General features: G+C 40.7%; 1 protein-coding gene across 1 annotated transcript in view; it reads right to left on the bottom strand.

The window, feature by feature from the left end:
• Positions 1-9,611: 9,611 nt before the first annotated feature.
• ebf2 (EBF transcription factor 2) overlaps positions 9,612-22,481 on the bottom strand; it is a 60,958-nt gene continuing 48,088 nt past the window's right edge. The window contains exons 7-15 of the mRNA XM_033972709.2: positions 21,346-21,427; positions 16,626-16,767; positions 15,311-15,441; positions 14,727-14,853; positions 13,155-13,243; positions 12,850-12,915; positions 11,703-11,874; positions 11,071-11,253; positions 9,612-10,006 (exon numbers count right to left, since the gene is read on the bottom strand). Of these exons, the coding sequence (XP_033828600.1) occupies positions 9,786-10,006; positions 11,071-11,253; positions 11,703-11,874; positions 12,850-12,915; positions 13,155-13,243; positions 14,727-14,853; positions 15,311-15,441; positions 16,626-16,767; positions 21,346-21,427 (1,213 nt within the window). The 3' untranslated portion in view covers positions 9,612-9,785. The remainder of the gene's footprint in view (positions 10,007-11,070; positions 11,254-11,702; positions 11,875-12,849; positions 12,916-13,154; positions 13,244-14,726; positions 14,854-15,310; positions 15,442-16,625; positions 16,768-21,345; positions 21,428-22,481) is intronic.

The following is a 22,481-nucleotide window of genomic DNA, read 5'->3' on the forward strand; positions in this document are numbered from 1 at the left end:
TCTGTCCGGCTTCCTCCTCCGCCAGCGGATCCAACTCACCACCAGGTGGTGATCAGTTGACAGCTCAGCCCCTCTCTTCACCCGAGTGTCCAAGACATTCGGTCGGAGATCAGATGACATGACAACAAAGTCGATCATCGACCTCCGACCTAGAGTGTCCTGGTGCCACGTGCACCTATGGACACCCTTGTGCTCGAACATGGTATTTGTTATGGACAAACTGTGACTAGCACAGAAGTCCAATAACAAAACACCACTCGGGTTCAGATCGGGGAGGCCATTCCTCCCAATCACGCCCCTCCAAGTGTCACTGTCATTACCCACATGGGCATTGAAGTCCCCCAGGAGAACAACGGAATCCCTGGTTGGTGCACTGTCTAGTACCCCTCCCAGGGACTCCAAGAAGGGCGAGTACGCCACACTGCTGTTTGGCCCGTAGGCCGACACAACAGTGAGAGACCTGTCCCCGACCCAAAGGCGCAGGGACGCGACCCTCTCATTCACCGGGGTGAACTCCAACAGGTGGCGGCTGAGCTGTGGGGCAATGAGCAAGCCCACACTAGCTCGCCGCCACTCCCCGCGGGCAACACCAGAGAAATGGAGAGTCCAACCCCTCTCAAGGAGTTGGGTTCCAGAGCCCAAGCTGTGCGTGGAGGTGAGGCCGACTATAAATAGCCAGTAATGCTCAACCTCCCGCACAAGCTCAGGCTCCTCCCCCCCCCCCCAGTGAGGTGACATTCCATGTCCCCAGAGCTAGTCTCCATGTCCAGAGATCCAGTCGTCGAGGTCCCCGCCTTCGACTGCCGCCCAGATCTCTCTGCACCCGCCCCTCATGGCTCCTCTCGCAGGTGGTGGGTCCACGGGAGGATGGCCCCATGTCGTTCCTTCGAGCTGGACCCGGCCGGGCCCGGCCACCAGACACTCGCTGCCGAGCACCCACCCCAGGCCTGGCTCCAGGGTGGGGTCACGGTAACGCCAGTCCGGGCGACGTAAACGGCCTTGTTGAATTTTTCTTCATGAAGGGCTTCTGAACTACTCTTAGTCAGACCCATCTCCCAGGACCTGTTTGCCATGGGTGACCCTACCAGGGGCATGAAGCCCCCGACAACATAGCTCCCAGGATCATTCGGGTGCTCAAACCCCTCCACCACGTTAAGGTGGCGGTTCGGGGAGGGGTCCATGTGATCAATGTGGAATAAATTCCTTTTGTGTTTCAAGTTCAATGGGCAAAGGGCAGGAACTTCTTTCCCAAAATTCATTCATTTTAGTCATACACATTCATAAAAATGCATTCATAATTTGACGTTTGCTAATGAGCTATGAGGTAGCTCATAATGCATTCTGACCTATGAAAAAGTTTATAGAAAATGTTAACAAGAACTATATTGCTGTCATTTCAGATGACATCACAACATTCTATAGGCCAATACTATTTGATACAGATGGGGGCAGCTAAATGAATTTAGTTGATATGCAGATTTCTGTTAATATAACAGGTTCTAGGCTTTAGTCACTAATGAAAATCATCAGCTTGAACATTTGTGAGTTTTCCTTTTAGATATCTCATGGCAAACCTATGTAATGTAAATAATGTTATCACTATGAAAGTTTGGCTCCATGCCACCATGTGAGTATGACAGCATTACATCCTAGGCTTCGAAAACAACCAATACTGTACCAGAAGCAGGTGTGTCCCCTTTAAAACCTTTATAGTGTAATATTATAGTGTCTTACACCTATGATCACATACTCACCCTGCCCCCTTGCTCCCAGCTCCCTCACATACACGGGGATACACAGGGGTTTCTCTACTGCTACATTAATTAGCCCATCAAAACAGATCGCCTGGTTAAGCGGCCTTTTTCACCACCGCTAATTACCCCAACACAGAGAGGGCCATTTGAGGAGAGCACTCCACACGAGCCAAACACCAGCAAGAGAGAGAGGAGCTGCAGGAGGAGCTGCAGGAGGAGAGGCGGTCCCCAGGGGCCCACTACTGAAGGCAGAGAGAAGGGCAGCCATGTTGTTTTTCTCTGACATGCTCCATTCAGTTTTAAACAATTAAGATGCTGCGCCTCATCAGATCTGTGCACGAGTGTGGCAGCCAAGAACAAAGCAGCGCTATCTCATGTCAAATACAGAAAGGACAGACTGCTATATGATGACATGGGTTTATTATGTTTAAGCTAGAAGAAAAGGCTAATTAGTCATCAAGATACACTACCAGTCAAACGTTTGGGCACATGTAATGTAGCTAGTCCATTACTATCATGGAGGCTAACAGGAAGAAAAGGACATATACAAATGTTTAAAATGTTCTATTAATAAATGTGTAGCACTGACTTGATTGTAATTGAATTGTGAGAATTTTAACTTACCCGTGTTGTCTGCCTTAGGTGTTTCGGCCAAATGAGTCCCCAGGGAGCCGAAGCACCTTAAGAAGGTTCCGGGGCAGACCATTGGGGGTTAACAAGGAGGGGTGTTGTATATTTTAGCTTGTGGGTAATGTGATTATTTTCCACTGTTAAAATAATTGAATTTAAACTGAGCTCTATTTTAATTGACAATTTAATTGAATAAATTCGTACATTGATGGATTGGAGCTGAATTTTAACAAGAGAACTGGATCTGAGAAAGGAATTACCTGTTATACAGAATGGGCTCACCCAATGAAGGAGAGGCTCTATAAAAGGAAAAATCTCAGTGGGTACAGGAGAGGGTGCTGTATGTAACAGGTACTGCAAATGATGATTCTTTTAAACTTTTGCCTTGTTTTTTTGTAAATGGTTGTGGTGGAAAATAAAACGCACTTGGGTCTGCACTGGACTAACTGGCTCAGCTCTGCTCTGTTCCTCTTTTGACCGCTAAGGCTATCCGGGCGATTACAGCACATCTTATTCATATTTCTTTACATTTAATTTTTTTTTACATTTTAGATGCATATATTTGACACCTTTCATATGTACCATGTATGGGCTTATGTAGTAAAGAAAAAAAGGGAAATTGTCATAATGACTGACAGGAGGGACCAAAGAGATAGAACTTTGGGAAAGGTTCAGCAGTGTTTATTTACAAATTTATAAAGTGCAAATGAAGGTAGATTGGCCAGTGGGTTGAGAGCGGGGTATTTGCCATGGTCCAGGGATCGAGCGTGAGTAACAGAGTCTGAGACAAGGTGAACCGTACCAGTAGAGGAGAGCAGGGTCCAGGGAGAGGCATCTGGTGAGGAGCAAAAAATATTAGTGATGTGACGTTCCGTATTGAGGCTTCAGAGCGTTTCCGCGATGCGCGTATCGAGGCTTACTTCATTTAGGGGAGGAGCTCAAAATGATGACGTCCGAAGCCTCGCTGCCCGGCTGTACCACGTGACTGATTCAGGAAGTGGTTTCGGATTTTGTCGCGAATAACACCTGTAGCATAGGTAGCAACCTGTGGTGTCGCTTGGATGACAGTGTCAGACACAAACACAAAACGTGAGAGCAGACGCAAATATTGAGATCCAACACTACATGATGAAGCAAGGCTGAAGGACCCCCTGGGAGAGACAGAAAAATGTGTATCCAGAGCCCATGTATATGTGTGTGTATTTATATAAGTTAGCAGTGGCATTCTTGTGTACACCTGTATGCCCTGTGAGCGCGTGTTTTCCGCACATACACACAGTGTATATATATATATATATATATATATATATATATATATATACACACACACAGAGTATACTGCCATCACTACAATATACATGTTTTGCATACATCTTTATTTTGCTGACAGTTTTATTCAGACTTTCTACAAAATGCCACACACTTCAAATTCATGCAAACTGATATGTTTGCGTCCAGTAGATGTCCTACTAGAGCAAATCAAACTTCGAGAAGCTTTGCACTGAAGTGAACCAATTGGATGAAAGGCTTCAATGCTTCATGAAGCTTCATCCGCCCATCCCTAAAAAATATCCAATTCAGCAAGAGTCAAAAAGCACAAAAACATGACCTGAGCCAAGCAGAGTTGCACCACAAAGCTACACAGACAATCAGGTGCTGAGTGTCAGGTCCTTGCTCCCTTTATCCTCCCCAGGTGCAGCTGATTGCTCCGCCCAGCTCCAGGCTCACATACAGAAGGGAGGAGGGGAAAAGTGCAAAAAATGGCAGATCAGACTGGCATCATGACAGAAATACAGTATCTCTATGTTGATGACAGTGCCGCAAACCATTGGCCTTCTCTGAGCCCCCAAAATGCTTTTCACTTCATAGCTGTACAATGTGAAGGTTGATTAGATGAATGCAAGTTATTTTTTTGTTTTGTTTGCTTCATTCCTCATGTGCTTATTCATAGTTTTGATGTTTCACTGAGAATCTACTCTGCAGTAAATTATGGAAATAAAGAAAGAACTTAAATAAATGAAAAAGTCCATCCTTTGGCCGGTAGTGTATGTGGAACAACTGATAGCCAAATGGTCTGAGAGGTGGTGGATGCAAAACAGCACTCATGTCTGTTAGTCTGCCCAGTCTGACAGCTGTGGTCACCAGAGGACGTACTACTGTAAAAAAAAAAAAAAAAGAACAAATAATAATATGTTACAATTTTGGAGTGCGCCATTATCAGTTTGAATGATTTGTCCTGAGAAATAAAGACAGATAGCTTACACTTTGTGATGGACTTAATTGTAGCCTTGTAGCCAGACTGGTTCTCTCTGTAGATTCTCTACAGAAGACCACTGAGTCTGGACACCACCTTCTCCTCTGCAAGAGTCTGGCTGCAGACCTCCACCCAGAGGACTCTTGGTTCATTGTCTACTAGAATTCTGTGTTATTTTGGTGAAATTGCCTTTGTTTTGATCTCTCCAAATTAAAATGATAACCATTATTGAACCCTCAGTATTAAATACACAAGTTTGGGGTCTTTGTAAAGGTAACACCCTATAGTTTTACCCACAGGTGTAAATGTTTGGTAAGCATTTACACACTTTGGACACACATAAAAAATTATTTTTCTCATTCTCGCCTAATTTTTTTTTGTTGTTAAAATGAAGATGTAGAAAGCTGCAATAGGTAGCTGGGGACAAAAATACACTATATCTCAACTGAAAATATTGTTGACCACTCACATTTCAAATTTGAGGACAATATCTATAAAAAATTTGATTTTTACACTCATTTTATCATTAGTAAATCCAGCCGTTTTATGGAGGAACTTTTGATGTGTCTCCAAACCTATCCGAATGGAGACATTTGGAGAACGTTTGGAAAAAATGCAATAACGTTTAAATGCTTCAACCACAGACATCAATGAGGGCTCTACTGAAATCTTACATTTAGAGGAATCTGTACCTGTACACATAGCCGGCTGCTCTATTCTTATGTACATTTATATAGCATATCAAAACACAACATAAAATGTAAATATATATTTATTTTGACCCATACCACTTGTTTTGACTATATTTTATATACAAATATACAAACTCAACACACTGCAAACAGTAAACAAACACACACTTCAAAATGTAAACAAACACACACTGCAAACTGAAATCACACTGTACATGATTATGGCTTCTCTGTGCTTCCTTCTTCCTGCTGTGTTCTGATGGCTCCTGCCTCTGCCTCCAAGTTTCTCTAAAGGCCTTTTGGTGCATAGGAATTTTACCCTTTGACCTACAGTGTCCTTTATAGAGAATTAAGGCCTTCACAAAGTCAATGTCCACAAAATGGTGAAAAAATGTCTTGTACGGTTTCTTTGTTTTGTGCAAAACCTGGTAATAGCCAATGAGCGCATCTGATAGGACAATGTCACCCATGTGCTTAAGGAAAAACACAAACACATTAGTAACAAGAAAGTACAAAATTAAGAGGGGGTGAAGTAATCATATACGCATCCATAATCATCACACAAAAACAGTAAATGACGTACAATGATGAAGGATTTACGCATGGAGCTGCGTCTCTACACTGTACTTTACCTGTGTACAGTAAAGCATGTCAAACTATACATCATCTTGTTCAGCTGCTCATTGGCTGTTAGTGTAAAGCATCAGTAATGAGTAATGTGTCGTAATTAGTTGATACTACAACGGTGAGAGCATAAACATTCTATGATCTGAGGCTTCAGTGATGCGCAAAGCCAACATTGATTGTCAAATTAGGTATTAATCAGAGGATAACATTTGGGTTTATCATTGGGCAGCACAGTTATCGCGGTCTGAACTAAATTCTGCCAGATATCAACAATAAACAAATCCATAACTCTCCACAGGAATGTACCAGAGTGCACCTCACCCATGCGCACAGATGAAATGCTAATGAGTGCACATCTTATATTTATAACTACAATAATGCAAATTGCAGAATAGAACAACACCTTCCAAACAATAGCCAAATGAAGTGTAATGCATACAACTAAACACAAATGTGCCAGAGTGCATGGTTCGAATACACACATAAGTGTTGCTAAGGATTACACATATATATTTTACCTACAATTATGTCAGTAGTAGAATAAACCATGCTTACTGATCGAGAACAGCATCCAAGCCATTGAAACATAAGGTCCTCTACTCCCTAAGTCCACCATGGAATCTTCACTCTTTGCCATTAACTGTTCTGGTCCGAGATGCCTCTAGCATACCTCGTACAAACATTCACAGTGTCCTCGATCGTGTATTTCCTTTGTTTTGTCCGTTTCGTCACGTTTCAAATGTAAAACTGTTGCAAAATAACAGTGCATAAATTACGTGGGCTTTACGCAAGAAAGGCTCTCAAGTCACTTGTAATGGAAATTAAAATATTGTGTCATTATTTTACCTTTTAGAAATCACATGGTCTCGTAACTAAAACTCATTTGGTTTGGTCGTCAAAGACAGTGTTAGAAAAACCTTTCTCATGTCAACCCTTTTGTTCCCTTTTGGTGGCTAGACTTGTTAAGATGTGTTGTAATGCAAGTGAAAGTAGATGCAACCAGACCATACAGTCGGCTTTCAATCCTCCCTATTGACCCCCTGAGGGGACCCAGCTCATGAATGTCTTCTGGAGCTGGTCTGACCACACCTCAGCAGAAGAGTGTACCACACTCTGTTATTTTTCTTTTTTTACTTGTGACCGCAGTGCTTTGATATGGATGGAGCACGCGTTCTCTTGGCTAATCTGTCAGTTACGAGAAGACTCTTGGCTCGCTAGGCTAATCATATTGTATGTGCATTTGATTAATATTCAGTACAATTTTATACTCTGAGCATGGTCACCTTTCCACACATTTAACCAGGCCTAGAGGTGCCACTGCTTGTTTCCATGGTGATAGATTAGTTTAATGCCTCCATAGCTATTTCATTGCCATCCAGGCAATGAAATAACTATGGAGAAAACTAGATCAGAAACCTTTAAGTTTGTCTTCGTTAGATTAATTATTCTGAAGAATACAGATCAGAACACTGAAGTAGTTTTGCTTTGTTTTTATTCAGAGCACAAAATATAATTACAACTTGAGATATACAAATCACATTTGCACCAATATGTACTGCTTTAAAATGGCTTTAAAACATAATATTAAAATTGCTAATGCTTCTTAAATAAATAATAATAATTTCATTCCTCAAAATCTGCAACATCAGTGATGTCCGCTCAGCACTGTTGGAGTATAGGACAGTGTTTTATATTCCAATACCATGTCTACATTTCAGATAGTGAGCAATAGCCAAATTTAAAATAATTGCTAAAAAAAGACAAAACTATATAATGTTGACCCTGATTCTATACAGCAATTGGATCTACAAACATAGCAAACTTGCTTGATAAGAAAATGCAATGTTGGGGAAAATTATATGTTGACAAAAAAGATTAATCATAACCCAGACCTCAATATTAAAGGAACTGTACCTGATTTTGCACCATAAGTGAAGAACATGTTTCAGAGTGTTAGCCCTGTCCACGTAGACCCATTTCTAACCCTGATGTTTGTCTGGGCTAGTCACTGGCAGTTCTTTCCACATAGTTCCCATCCATTAATATCTCTGATTGGATAAAATTGTGTGTGTCTGGTGGCTGCTTCTTTATGGCTGTTATTAAGTACAATGCCTTTTAATATCTTTAGGTAATATCATTCAATCCTTCAATTTTTTTCTTCCACTAATAACTGCTTGAGCCATTTATTGTTTGGAGATTAAATGTATAAACTTGAGCAATTAATAGATAGGTAGGCCCTTTAAGTACTGTCACTTCTTATAAGAAATTAGGTGAAGACAAAGTATAGACTATTTAATGTTCTTCTTAGGAAAAATCTATTGGTTTTCAGAATGTAGAATTTGATGACACAGCAAATTTTGTGATATGGTTGGGTTAATTTAACCAAACAACTATACTGAACATTTAAGAATTTAGTTTGGGGATTTTTGTCATGAAATATATTTAAAATTCTACAGTCTGAAAGCAACTATTTTTACTCATAAAACAATAGAAATGTATGTTTTGTGGGTTCCATCAGACTTGACATCCGTGTACTCTGTATGTCTGTGTTGTGTTAACGGAAGCTAGCAAGCGAGATCAGTGTGACATGGTTAAACGCTCCTCTAATAAGCTCCACTCACTTTGTGTTTTCACTGTACTGCATAGAGATCATATCTGCAACATAAGACAATACAACTGCAACATAAGACAATACAACCAGTGCTGGAAGATGCACTCATAAAGCTAGGACAATGTGTTGGTTAAGTACAATGCATTTGACAGTTAAAAAAACATAAATTATAATGGCATTGTTGAGATTCCTTCATTTCAGTAATTGCAAAAATAATAAAAATGTTTATATTATCACCTAAACTAATAACAACAACAACAACAACAACAACAACAACAATAATAATAATAATAATAATAATAATAATAATAATAATAATAATAATAATAATAATAATAATAATAAGTTAAATTGCTTCTTAAATAAATCAATATATGCATTAATGTAACCCTTGAGACAAAGAGTTTCCCTTGTAAAACCTTCAAGAGCTGAACAAAAATAATAAAAAGTCTATATTTCTGGAATGTCTTCAAAAAGTACTACAAAAGTTCATCTCTGGCTATCTCAAAGACAGTCTACACACATGCCATCAAGTGTCAAGTTTAGCATCCTGCTAACGTCAGAGTCGCTGTTAGCTTAATGTCCAGTTCAGCGCTAACATTGCAGCCTATGCTCGTCCTGGCAGATACATATCATTGGAACAACCAGAACAAAAATAATCCGCAAGTCACAATTGAAAATGTATCCCTGTTTATCCAAAATGGTGGACAAGCAGAGTAGTCTTGTCCAGTCTGTTAACCATTAGCAGTGAGCCATCAGCTGTTCTTATGAGGTTAAATGGTGTGTTGCTTCTTAAAACACAGTAATCCGGTCCATTCCTGTGCTGTTAGCCATTAGCATTAGCCGCATTCATGTTTGTTAGCTTTCATCCACTGATTCGTTGAAAAACAAAATGGCTTCCTCTACTTCTTAAGCTGCTGCCATTCTTTGAACACAGCCATAGCTTCAGAAGTGGTTCAGGCATAGAGAGGAAAATTTTGTGACTGCTCTTGACCTATCCACCACCCTTTTCACCCTATTAGTGCCAAGGATAAATGAAGCAGCAGTTCCAAGTGAAGTAGCTTTGTTTACATCGTGGGAGAGACCAGGCTTGTCATGGCTGGAGAGAAAAGGATATACAAAATCTATTACTCTACTGGACGATCCAAGGTACATCCTGTGTCCCTTTCTGGAGTCTGGTCAAAGCGCGGAGGTGGGAGGAGTTAGTGGGAGAAGGCCTAGACTGCGTTGGTGAGTTCGGACAGTGGGGTGAGATAGTGGCTCGGGTGGCTACCTCGGAAGCTGTTGCCCGATGAGGCGGGACAGGCCGGAGAGGGGGAGCCCTGAGGTCGCAGCACTGGGGCGAAGGCGCTCTTCTGTTTGGCAGCAGATGGGAAGGAGGAGAAGGGCAGAAGGGAGGAGGAGGAACTGCCTGGGACTGTGGGGCTGGAGGGCATGACTGTGGAAGATACACACTCTGTTAGAGTAGGGATGCTGTGGTCCAGGCACATAACCCTAAACGGCCTTCAGTCTCTGGGTTGCAGGTTTTGGGTTACGTCTTTTACCGTTCACAAAGGACAGATTCTCAGAAGTGCCTACCCACCTCGTTCTAAGTCAGTTTACCATTAATTTTTCCACATCAATATTTTCATTTTTCATATTTTCATTCTCAAGAGTGTCAGTTACAGATACAATGGTGGCTCAGCTTATGATCTCATCTCTATTAATTTCAAGCTAAAAGTAAATAAGTTTCAAAGAGATCAGCTCACAAGGTGCTTTACAGATTACCGTAATGATAATACAAATTGCAAAAAAACTCAAGCTATGTATACTTGTCTTCTTAATATTCTTTCTTTTAAATAACCTACTGTAAAAAAAAAAAAATCTTTCTAAATACTTATATGCCACACTTGGAACTATGATGTGGAGAATTTACTTCAGGAATGGACATGCAGTGTTGACCACTAGCCCAGATTTTCACTTTTATTTTTATTTCACTTTTATATTCTGAACCTGTGTTGCCAGTGTCTTAACCTGCAGATAGAGGACACATACACGTTTCAGTTTTTCTCATTCTCAGAACACGGACAGACCATTCCTCATGTGAAAGCTCAAAACCTTCAGAATTCACTCATTGAGCTGCAGAGGCTGGACTAGCACTGATTTCAGCATTAAAACTGGCAAACCAAATGAAATGCTTTCAGACTGGATAATCGTCTTGAACCAAAACATCAAACTTTAACATACATAATTTGGCCATCATGTCCAATGTTGTTGTAACTAAGAATAAATTAGCATTGCAATTGTTACCAGTAAACACTATTTTTGATTTGAACACAGTTATAGAATTGAAATCCTTCATTTAAATAGGGTTCCTTTATCATTCCTTAATAATGTGTGACCTTTATTATGAATCAAAAAAATAATTAAAAAGTAATAAAATAGCAAAACTGCAAATTGTGACAGAATTAAACTTTTTGAAAACCGCTCTAATAGGCCATATATGATTCAAGCTAGACTTACTGTATGGCGATCCTGTTGGGGAGGCACTGTTAAACCCGGGCGACCCTGGCACTCCCAGGCTGGTCATTGGGACTGTCCCATACCCTCCGGTCATGCCCCCACTGCTGCCGTAGCCACCTTGCTGAGGGGTGGAGGCCGAGGGGTACCCCCGTGGAGACAGGTTGCTGGAGTTACGAATATACCCTGTGGAGGAGAGAGAGGGCAGGGGAGCTGGGTTATGTTCAGGATTGTATCAGTTTGGGTCCTTGTTTAGCCCAGATTTAGTCCTGGTTTGGTCTTGGTTAAACCCTTGTTCATTATAGGTAGGAATGGTTTAGTTCTGGTTTATTCCTGATTTGCACTTTGTTAATCCTAGTTTACTCTGGGTTAGCTCTAATTCAGTTATAGTTTAGTCCTGTTTCCGTTTTGGTTTAGTCTGGGTTTAGGCCTGGTTTAGACCTGGTTTAGTCTGGTTCAGCCCTATTTCCTGTTTTTTTATGGATTTCTAGTTTAGTCCTCCTGACTCCTGGCTTACGTCTTGTTTAGTCCTGTTTTTTCTTGGATTTAGTTCTGGTTTAGTCGTTACTTTCCCAGTAAACACCTCCTAACGCCCCCTACCAGCCCTCCCTGTGTGAACTCAGGAAGCAGCATACCTTGGCTGCTCTGGACTGGCTCTCCAATCACCCCCAACTGTGAGGGGTACGAGCCCAAACCCATGACGCTGCCATGGGCCGGGGAGCTGGGCAAAGCCTGGAGCTGGCTGTGAGGCCGGGGGACGCTGTAGAGAGCCTCCGCAATGTCTGCCGCACGCTTCAACAGCATGTCCTGAAAGGGGACAGATTTGATTGTTACTAAAGAACGGGCTACTTCTTATACTGGATATTTACTTGATATATCAATAGTGTAAAAGGTATTGAAAAATATCAGCTCTCCTGCAAAAAAAATAAAAAATTATATATATATATATATATATATATATATAAATATATATATATATATATATATATATATATATATATGTGTGTGTGTGTGTGTGTGTGTGTGTGTATGTATGTGTATGTATATGTATATATATATATATATATATATATATATATATATATATATATATATATATATATATATATTGCAGGAGAGCTGATATATGTGTGTATATATACATACACACACACACACATCACATATCACATATACAGCTTTAAAATATATGATTTATACTTTAGTTTAGTATAGTTTAGTTTTAGTTTAGTCGCATATTTAAAAAAAAAATTTGTGTGTGTGCAATTTTGCATGCTTTTTTTTTTTTTTACAGTTTGTGAAGGTCCTGTAACTGATTTGTTACAGTATTTCTAAAAGCTGGCATTTGTATTTACAGTACAGTATAGTATTTGGTTTTGTTCAGTAATACTGTGCTTATTTTTTTAAATCTACGAAGGTCTGAATTTTGAGAGTGTTTAAACAAGAGAGAAATGTGAGAAAATATTAATGCCTGTCTGAGAAACGTGTATGAAGTGAGAGACGGGTTTTACTGCCTTAAAATATATATAATAATTGTAAAAAATTAAGTTTTCTACTTTGCGGATTTCATTTATCGCAGGTTATTTTTGGAACATAACCCCCGCAATAAACAAGGGAACACTGTACTTGCATAGTATTACTATGAAAAGTGAGGAATATCTTTGGACCACTGAAAACTGAACTTGTATTTTATGTTATCTGTTATGTTATTTGATTCAATATTATTAGTTGATTAAAACAATGCACTTGTTAGAATACACAAAATGTCTATGATTCAAATACCTGATTACTATGTGGGTTTCCATACAGGGCCTCCACAAGATCAGCTGCTCTTTTCAGCAGAATTTCCTGTGGAGAGAAAAGTTATTTGCTCATTCTGTTGGTCACTTTTTTTGTTCTTCCAAGTTATTCATTCAATCACACTCTATTGATTTTGCCATAATTGGGTTACATGGGACATATTCAGATTGTGTAAGTCTGACAATTGCAACGAATGGCTACATAAATAACTATACAAACAAATCAGTCTGACAAGTGAATTAAAGCATTCAGTAGACAACATATCCCATATGTTTGAAGGGTCTTACCTTAGCTAGCTTCTCTGGGTCTCCTGGATGCCGTGGGATGACTTTCTGCAGACGCTGGAAGCCATAGTCTATAGTAGGCTCATTCAAAGCTAAAACACAATTAAACATATTTACTACATAGGGTTACAAGTCATACTCGTAAAAACAGCCTACAACATGCTAAAACTACTGTCATCCATGTCATATCGTTCTTTCAAACAACAAGAATGTGATTGTTACATTTACAGTTAGACTAATTCTGCATAGTCAACAACACATTCTCCCTGCTTCAGACCCTACTCACTGCCAGTGTGTCCTCAGGCAAGGCACTAAAGTCTGTGTACACTGGTGTATGTATAGGGGAGTGGTTCTTTGTTTAAAGTGTTTAATCATTTACTGAGAACAAAGCATATTTTATACAGAGTTCAAATCAGTAATAATGGTTACATTTTTATAAAGCACATTATATCTAAGAGCCACTCTCCCATTCACATCCACATTCAAACACACATTTATACACCAGTGAAGGCAGACACTGGGGGGCAAGGTGGGTTAACTGTCTTGCCCAAGGACACAACAACAGTATTCATCTGTGGGAGCTGGAATCACACCACCAACCTGTTGGTCACTGGATCTGACCGGTCTACCAATGATGTTTATATCGAGAGAATTCGCATCACCAACCTTCAAATCAGTGGACAAACACTCTATCAACTGAGCCACTGTCACCCATCTACTTCATATATCTTCTAATATCTAACACAGTGGTTCTTAACCTTGTTGGTGGTACTGAACCCCACCAGTTTCATATGCATATTCATCGAACCCTTCTTTATTGAAAAATATATCCATCCATTTTCTTCCGCTTATCCGGGGCCGGGTCGCGGGGGCAGCAGTCTAAGCAGGGACTCCCAGACTTCCCTCACCCCGGACACATCCTCCAGCTCCTCCGGTGGGACCCCAAGGCGTTCCCAGGCCAGCCGAGAGACATAGTCCCTCCAGCGTGTCCTGGGTCTTCCCCGGGGCCTCCTCCCGGTGGGACATGCCCAGAACACCTCCCTAGGGAGGCGTCCAGGAGGCATCCTGAGCAGATGCCCGAGCCACCTCAGCTGGTTCCTCTCAACGTGCAGGAGCAGCGGCTCTACTCCGAGCTCCTCCCGTGTGACCGAGCTCCTCACCCTATCCCTAAGGGTGCGCCCGGCCACTCTGCGGAGGAAGCCCATTTCAGCCGCTTGTATCCGCGATCTTGTCCTTTCGGTCATTACCCAGAGCTCATGACCATAGGTGATATATATATTTTTTTTTCTAATTCAAGACATAGGTATGTTTTACTGGTGCACAAAATGGTACTTCGATAGGCACATCAGAGGGTCCATTTGTTGAACTGGGACACGGCCAGTGTCTGGAGACGCTCGTAGTCCGCGAATCATATGAGTCGGGTGCATGTCTTGACCTCCGCCGAACCCCTGAGACTGACTCACCGAACCCCTAGGGTTCGATCGAACCCAGGTTAAGAACCACTGATCTAACAGCTAATGTTTTAGCAATAGTATAATAGCCCTGAAGTTGTGTGATGTTGGAAATGTCTCTGACCTGTGTAGATGAAGCGTCCTGGGGCTCCTTTGCAGAATTGCTTGGATTTGTAAGACAGAGTGACCTCCACAACCCCTGGGATGTGCCGAGGAGGCGTCTGCACCCGGATCGCATGTGGGGTGATCAACTACAACAACAGAGCCAAAACTACGTCAACATCAGCACAACATTATATACTGCACAACTGAGTATTTGTGAGGTACAATGACTTCATGAATTCAATATATTTATCCTGACTTACTCAAGTTTAGATTTAGTAAGATGGTTTAGATTTTTTTGTATTTTCAAGGTATTTCTTGCAGATGATGTCTTTATCCAATGACCATATTCAAACGATACTTTAGCAGTTGCAGTTTAGCAATGCAAAGATCTATTTCCATTCATGGATAATTTAACTTAAACATTAAAAAAGTGTATCAAAAATACCAGTACAAATTAATTATATTCAAACTAAGACTGCAATAAAACGTCTAAACTGAACCCTTTTTAACTCCCGTAGATATCTAGATTTACAGTGCATTTGTCATTCAAATCACTAATAATATCAGATGCTTAATGGTAAAAGTGCAGTTTTGTGTCTCTACCTCGCTCCACACTAGCATGCTGCCGAACACCACCTGGAGTCCATCAAAGAAGTTCTCCCCAATGACAATGACCATAGCGCCCCCTGTGGTCCAGCCCTCGCTCGGACTGATGGCTTTGATGCATGGGGTTGCTGCAGGGGAACAATAGAAATGTCCAAAAATGTGAAATATTCTGAATGGTACTCTGGTAGATAACCCTTAACTGCCGATGCAATATCACTATTTTAAATCCACAGCAGCTTAGCCCAGTATTCAAGTGGTCCAAGCAGCACCACATATTTTAGGCTCTGTCTAGCTGGCCTCAGGTGTGGGTTTGATTCCTGGCTCTGATAATTTTCTGAATTTCCCCCTTGCTCTTCACCCCCATTTCATGATACACTGTCCTTTGTGATAGAGTGCTGTTTTCAAGTTAAAACTTTTTTCTCCATTGTCCCACCACCTCCATCTCTATGGAGACAAGAAGCTGATGTAGAGTCAAGTAAAATGTATTGACCTGGGATAGAATATCATTTGTATTTATTATGTCTGCATACACTGGTGTATGTATGGTTGAGTGGTTCTTTGTTTAAAGTGTTCAGTGTGCTCATTCATTTATGATATTCTGGAGAAAAAGGCATATTTTATACAGAGATCAAAGTGTCAGCCATTTAAACTACTACAACTGAAGTCATTTTAACTGATGTTAAGGTTAGAAGCATTTGTAACAGATAACATGGCTCCTTGTGTTATTTTCATTTGGGTCATTGCAGTGTGGTGACAGCTGTGTGAGTGGTTGAGTTATTCTTAAATGAAAAGATGTGTTTTAATGCTTTGATGATGTCTTAATGGTAATGTGCTCATAAGTGGAGCTGCTTATGGTGATCGATCTGGTGATTAGCATTGGATGTTAGCTAACCAGCGTCTGCCTTTACAACGCTGGTTCTGAGGGAGATATTACGAAGGATGCAAATGAGCTGTGACAGAGCTAACATGTTTACCATGGCAAAGTATCTGGAGGTTATCTGAAACTTTTTGGATTTATTTTGTTTTTAAAATGTATAATCCCAAACATAAACTTTTCTCATCTTTCCAGTGGTTTCTTTTTTACACTATCTAACCTTTCTGTTAGAGGGTTCGGCATTTGCTTGTTTCCATGGAGATATTATTGCTTTGACTGAAATTGCACAATATGGCATTAATCACTTCTATTTCCATAGAGACTAGCAGGTAACACCACCAGGCCAGTCAGATCTAGTTTTTTCAGGTTATTTGAGCTATGTACACATATAATTCACTGAATTATATAATAATTACATTATTTGAGGACATATCTTACCGTATTCGATGGGGTTCTCGATGCTCTCGCCCGGCTCCAGTCTGCGAGCGCGGCGGCCATGTTTGGAGTTGTTGTGGACAAACATGTTGTCGGACACAGCGAGAACATGTCCATCTACGCTGACTGTGCTGGACAGGACAACCTGAGGACAGGGAACACATAAGGCCAATCATATTTCACAAAAACTAATATTTATTTCATTAAAATAAGACATTTCTTAGACACTGTACTTTTCTATTTTGAGTATTAAGGAAACTGTACAATTTATCCTATTTTGTGACATTTTAATTAAAATCTTGAAAAGTGGGCAATTACTCATTTTAAATCTAATGTTATAAGATGGTGTAATGTTTCATTCGCCCAGAAGTGGTTACATTTTAAAACTGACTATTGTTGAAACATTCTCAATATTGATAATTTGAAATGCATTTATAGAAATATTACCATTTTAATTGTGATTTTTTTTTTTTTTTCAGTTTTGTGAAAATAGCTTTTAAATATACTAAAATAGCTCTTTTAACAGTAAAGTCAACAATACAATTTTGATTGTGTCAATACCTGTCCAGCAATTGTGTGTAATATACTTTTGCTGAAATTAAACTTAAATTAAAACTATGCAGCACAGTTTATTAGTATACTTATACTTACTCTTTTTTTTTGTTGAATAATAAACAACTTTTTGAAATAATTACTAAATAAAAAGTTTAAACTAGTCCCACCCCCAAACAGTTGCGGTGTCATTCACCCACTAACCACAGGGTCTCCAGGCCAAACCTCAACCAACTCTTAAGTGCATATACTGTACTGTAGTCTATTACTATTATATATTGTCTAGTGAGAGCAAAACTTTTTTCCTTCTCTACTCGACTGCCTTCATGTTCCACTGGGACCTGCAGGTGTCCAGACACCCCTTCCTCCCCTTCTTCCCCTCTCCTCCCCCCTCCCGGCCTGTGAACCATGCAGCTGTTCAGTTCCTGTCCACAGCACTGCACACATGGATCTCGGGCTGAGCGCTAAAATACTGCGTGATATATGGAGAGGCTAATTTGATTTTCTGGGCCTGCTTGTGAGTCGTCCTCGCACACATCTGCTCGTGGTGCGCACGTAGGCTTCTCAAAGTTCACTTCACAGTGAGAGAAGGCATACAGAGTTTGGGCTGTCATAATGAGTGTGAGCTTTTATGGTGGTGGTCCTCAATATCTTACAGATGCATCGCCATGGGAACATGCATCAATTTGACTATTCAGTGTGCCAAATAAAAATATGATGTATATAATGATGGAAAGAGCATGAACCTAAATCACACTCGAAGTATATTTACTCCAAAAATGTTCATGCTGTTATTCTAGCATCCTCCAAGTGTTAAAAGCCCTGCACTGACCATAGCAAAACAAATCATTCATCATTTATTTATTTATTTTCTTCAACATTTCTCGATCACCCCATGTCCCTAGATATGAATAAATGGGTTAACATCAAATGTTGGTTTTACTGTTAACTCAATGTTGATTTATTTTAAGTTACAAAAACATTGCATGTGATGTAAAAGTTGTTTACATTTAGAGTTTTGGTTCTCAAGCCTACTGGCCAATCAGAAAGCAGGATGAGCTGCTGGGTTGGCAGATTCTATGACTAAAACCATTTTGCATTATACTTAAAAGTGCTCTGTATGTTATGATGTATTCTCAGTATATGACATGATAAAACAATCCTAGGTTCAGATGAGATAGTGCTGTTGTTTTAAAATGTCCATAAGAAATTAAAATGTTATAACAGTGATATCTGCTCATATTGGTTTAATTTTTCATGAATAAATTCATTTGAAATAATTTAGTTTCATTCATTTCTACATACAAAATGACAGGAAAGATGGAAGCAAAATTAATTAAATACAATGGCTGTAAGTACTGAAGTTGAAAATCTGATTGAAATGAATGAATCAGACAAGTGATAGAACCGCAGCAGAACATGTGCTGTAGGAGAACATCTCAGAGAGCCAGAGTAGAAGATGTGCAAGTGAAACGGGAACGTCGGAGAGAACCGAAGCAAAACATGTGCTGTAGGAGAGGAACATCTGAGAGAACCAGAGCAGAATATGTGCATGCACTATGACTATAGGAAGGTCTGACAGACCCAAAGTAGGACATGTGCTGTAGGAGACGAATATCTCAGAGAACCGGAGCAGAACATGTGCTGTAGAAGAGGAACATCTGAGAGAACCAGATAAGAACATGTGCCCACGCTGTAGGAACATCTGAGAGAACTGGAGGAGAACATGTGCAATATGTGAGCAAATTGAGAGAACTGGAGTGGAACATGTGCTGTAGGAAAGAAACGTGAGAAAACCGGAGCAGAACATGTGCATGTGCTGTAGGAACATCTGAGAAAACCAGAGCAGAAAGTGCTGTAGGAGAGGAATGTGAGAGAAGCAGAGCAGAACATATGCTGTAGTAGAGGAACATCTGAGAGAACTAGAGCAGAACATGTGCTGTAGGAGAGGAGCATCTGAGAGAATTGGAGTGGAACATGTGCTGTAGGAGAGGAATGTGAGTGAATCGGAGAAGAACATGTGCCAGTGCTGTAGGAAAATTCTGACAGAACCAGAGTAGAACGTGTGCTGTAGGAGAGGAACATCTGAGAGATGAGATATGCTGTAGTAGAGGAACATCTGAGAGAACTAGAGCAGAACATGTGCTGTAGGAGAGGAACGTGAGTGAATACGAGCAGAACATGTGCCCGTGCTGTAGGAACATTCTGAGAGGACCAGAGTAGAACATGTGCTGTAGGAGAGGAACATCTGAGAGAACCAGATGAGAACATGTGCAATAGATGAGGAAATTGAGAGAACTGGAGCAGAACATGTGCATGTGCTGTAGGAACATCTGAGAAAAACGGGAGAACATACTGCAGGAGAGGAATGTGGGAGAAGCAGAGCAGAACATGTGTTGTAGGAGAGGAACATGTGAGAGAACCAAAGCAGAACATGTGAACAAGAGACAAACATTTGAGAGAACTGGTGCAGAACATGTGGCCTGCACTGTAGGGGAGAAAGTTCAGAAAAAACAGTAAATGGTGGATGTGCTACAAAGGACTGTCCTCCTGCACTGACCTCCTGACCCACACCCACAGCGAGGGGATCCCCCCTAGCCCCCATCACACCCTTCATCACCCCCTTCATCACCCCCTCCATCACCCCCCATTCACACCCCGACCAGATTAGGATTTGCAGAAGCTAAAGCAAATAGAATGGGGAGATGGTAGTGACTAAGGGTCCATCTCCTCTGTGTCTAGTAGCTAAATGAATATATATATATATATATATAATATATATATATATATATATATATATATATATATATATATATATATATACAAAGAAAAAGAATATGACTTTTCACAGTAATCGGAGGAGCTGAGAAACATGACGCGGCCAGAGGGACAAAGCTGAGTGACGCACAGGAAGTCAGGCGGGCGGTCCCAAGTGAGTACTTCCTGGGCCATGGAGCGTGACCTCTCCATCTGGAACTAATCACTCAGCTCCTGACCACTTCCTGAACACCTCTGCACTTTCTTCTCCCAGCGGTCCGGCTCAGCACGGCCCGATTGTCTGTCCACGTCGCACTGTGCTTATTGATTCTACACTTTCACCTCTCACCTCCACTCTACGGGAGATGGATGTCAGCTCCTCACAGGGGAGTGCTCACAGTTAAACTTTTAGGCCAAGTTTGTGTAGATTTGTGCGTAACACCCACGAAACGTGATGTGTGCTCTTTGACTTGTGCAACAAGTAGCAACAAATTGTTTGAATGTTTAAAATGTTTTTATTACTAAATATGAACCTGTTTTTTCACAAGTACAAAATATTGATGGACATTTTTAAATATATTTACAGCCACTTATTTAACTGGCCTGAGATGCTGTTGGTTGCTTTTTGGGATTTTGGATTATTATGCTATGTTATGTGTAAAACGTTTTTGGCCATTCAGGTCATTTAACAAACATGTATATAATGTGTGGTTATTATTTAAATTACAGTTGTTTTTGTAAGCTGTGACCATAGTTTAGTTGGTAGAGTGTCAGATCTACTGAGGTTAGGTCGAATCCCGTTCTTGATACAAACATCATTGGTAGAGCAGTCAGATCCACTGACCCACATGTTGTTGGTGCAATTCTAGCTCCCACAGATGAATGCTGTCCTTGTGTCCTTGTGTCCTCCTCGTCTCCATTGTCTGCATACACTGGTATATGAATGTGTGAATGAGTGAGTGGGTCCTTGATGTAAAGTGCTTTGGGTGCCTTAAAAGGTGGAAAGCGCATTATGAAAATGTGACCATTTATCAATATAAAGTCTTTGTATGAAAATGTAGATCTTGACCTTTTGTTGTCTTGTTCAGATAATTAGGGTGAATAAATGGTATCTTTGAGAGTCAAGACCTTGTCAGTTTTAAACACGTGTTCAAATATCTTGCAGTAAGAATATTATACTTTATACTTACTATTAACTCGTTTAGATTCATTTAGTCAGCAGGTCTAGATTTTAGACGTTTCAATGCACGTTTCTGACTGATATAATTTTGTTATGGAGTGGAGAAAGAAAAATATGCGTTACTGATAAATGATTAAATCTAATCTAGACTTGCAAACTATAAAAATAATGCTAAACAAAATCAAGATTAATATTCTGAAACTGACTCCCTCCCTCCCTCTGCTCTGCTTGTACCTGGAAACGCCTCATGTCCCTGGGGTTCCCGGCTGTCTTCAGACAGTTCTGGTTACACTTGAGGAAGAACTTCAAGAAAAACCTGCGGTAAACAAAGAGGACACGGCCGTTAGTGCATCACGACATTCTCATACACATTTTCAGATCTCCTCTCATATCGTTGCGCTCTGTTTTAACTTAATAAATCAAACGTTGCGAGTTGGAAGCACGGCAGTTTTCAAAGTGGAGTGGACGCATTGGCTGTAGTGGATGGCAAAGGCCTCTGGGGAGACATCTTGCTGTGCTGTATTTGAAATGTCACTAGGGAGTTTGTCGCGTCAACTACAGAGGATGTGCGAAGATGAGGGTACAAGGGGGGGACAGGCCGGGACACGTTTCTACTTCTCAGGCAGATGTGTCTCATTACATATGTGCGGTGCAGGGGTCCATGGGGTGAGACGATGTTATAGCCCAACCAGCGCAGCTGCAGTGGAAAAAATATAGGAAGAATATGAAGAAGAAAAAAAGAAGGAAGGGGGGAAAAAGAGTCAAAATTCCCAGGTGGACACGTTTGGCAACACGGCCCGCTGCCATGGCAACCGAGCTCTGCCGCAGTCCCAAAGTCCCAGAGAGAGGAGAGACGAAGCAGGAGAACATTCCACCAGAGGAGAGAACGTGAGAGAGCTGGACCCCAGTACATTTAATTTATTCAGATAGATTGTACATAAACTACAGATAATACTGGTAATACCTTTGGAATTCTGAGTTTAAAATTGTGCTTGTTTTAAAATGCTGGTTATTTGTCTAAGATTGTTTTTCTGATTTCTGAAGATGTCGCAAAAATATTGGCAGAAAATTCAACCACAAACTGTATCACAAAATGAAATGATGACCCAAATAATTATATTCTTTGACTTTTTTACTGTTGTAAATTTTATGGCCCCGAATAGGTGCCGTAAAATAGACTGCCACAAAATGAATGGGGAGGACACGAGCGGCAACATTTAAGTCTTTATAACAGTCACAATGAAATGTAAGTGTTGAAATGCAGGTGTAAGTGCAAAGTACAAGTAGGGCAGCTGCAGCATGGCGTGCAGATGGAGGAGGAGCAGAAACAACCACGTCAGAGACAAGGCCTTTTATACCCAGGGATCCAC

Source organism: Periophthalmus magnuspinnatus, chromosome 9 (assembly GCF_009829125.3).
Source record: "Periophthalmus magnuspinnatus isolate fPerMag1 chromosome 9, fPerMag1.2.pri, whole genome shotgun sequence".
NCBI lineage: Eukaryota > Metazoa > Chordata > Actinopteri > Gobiiformes > Gobiidae > Periophthalmus > Periophthalmus magnuspinnatus.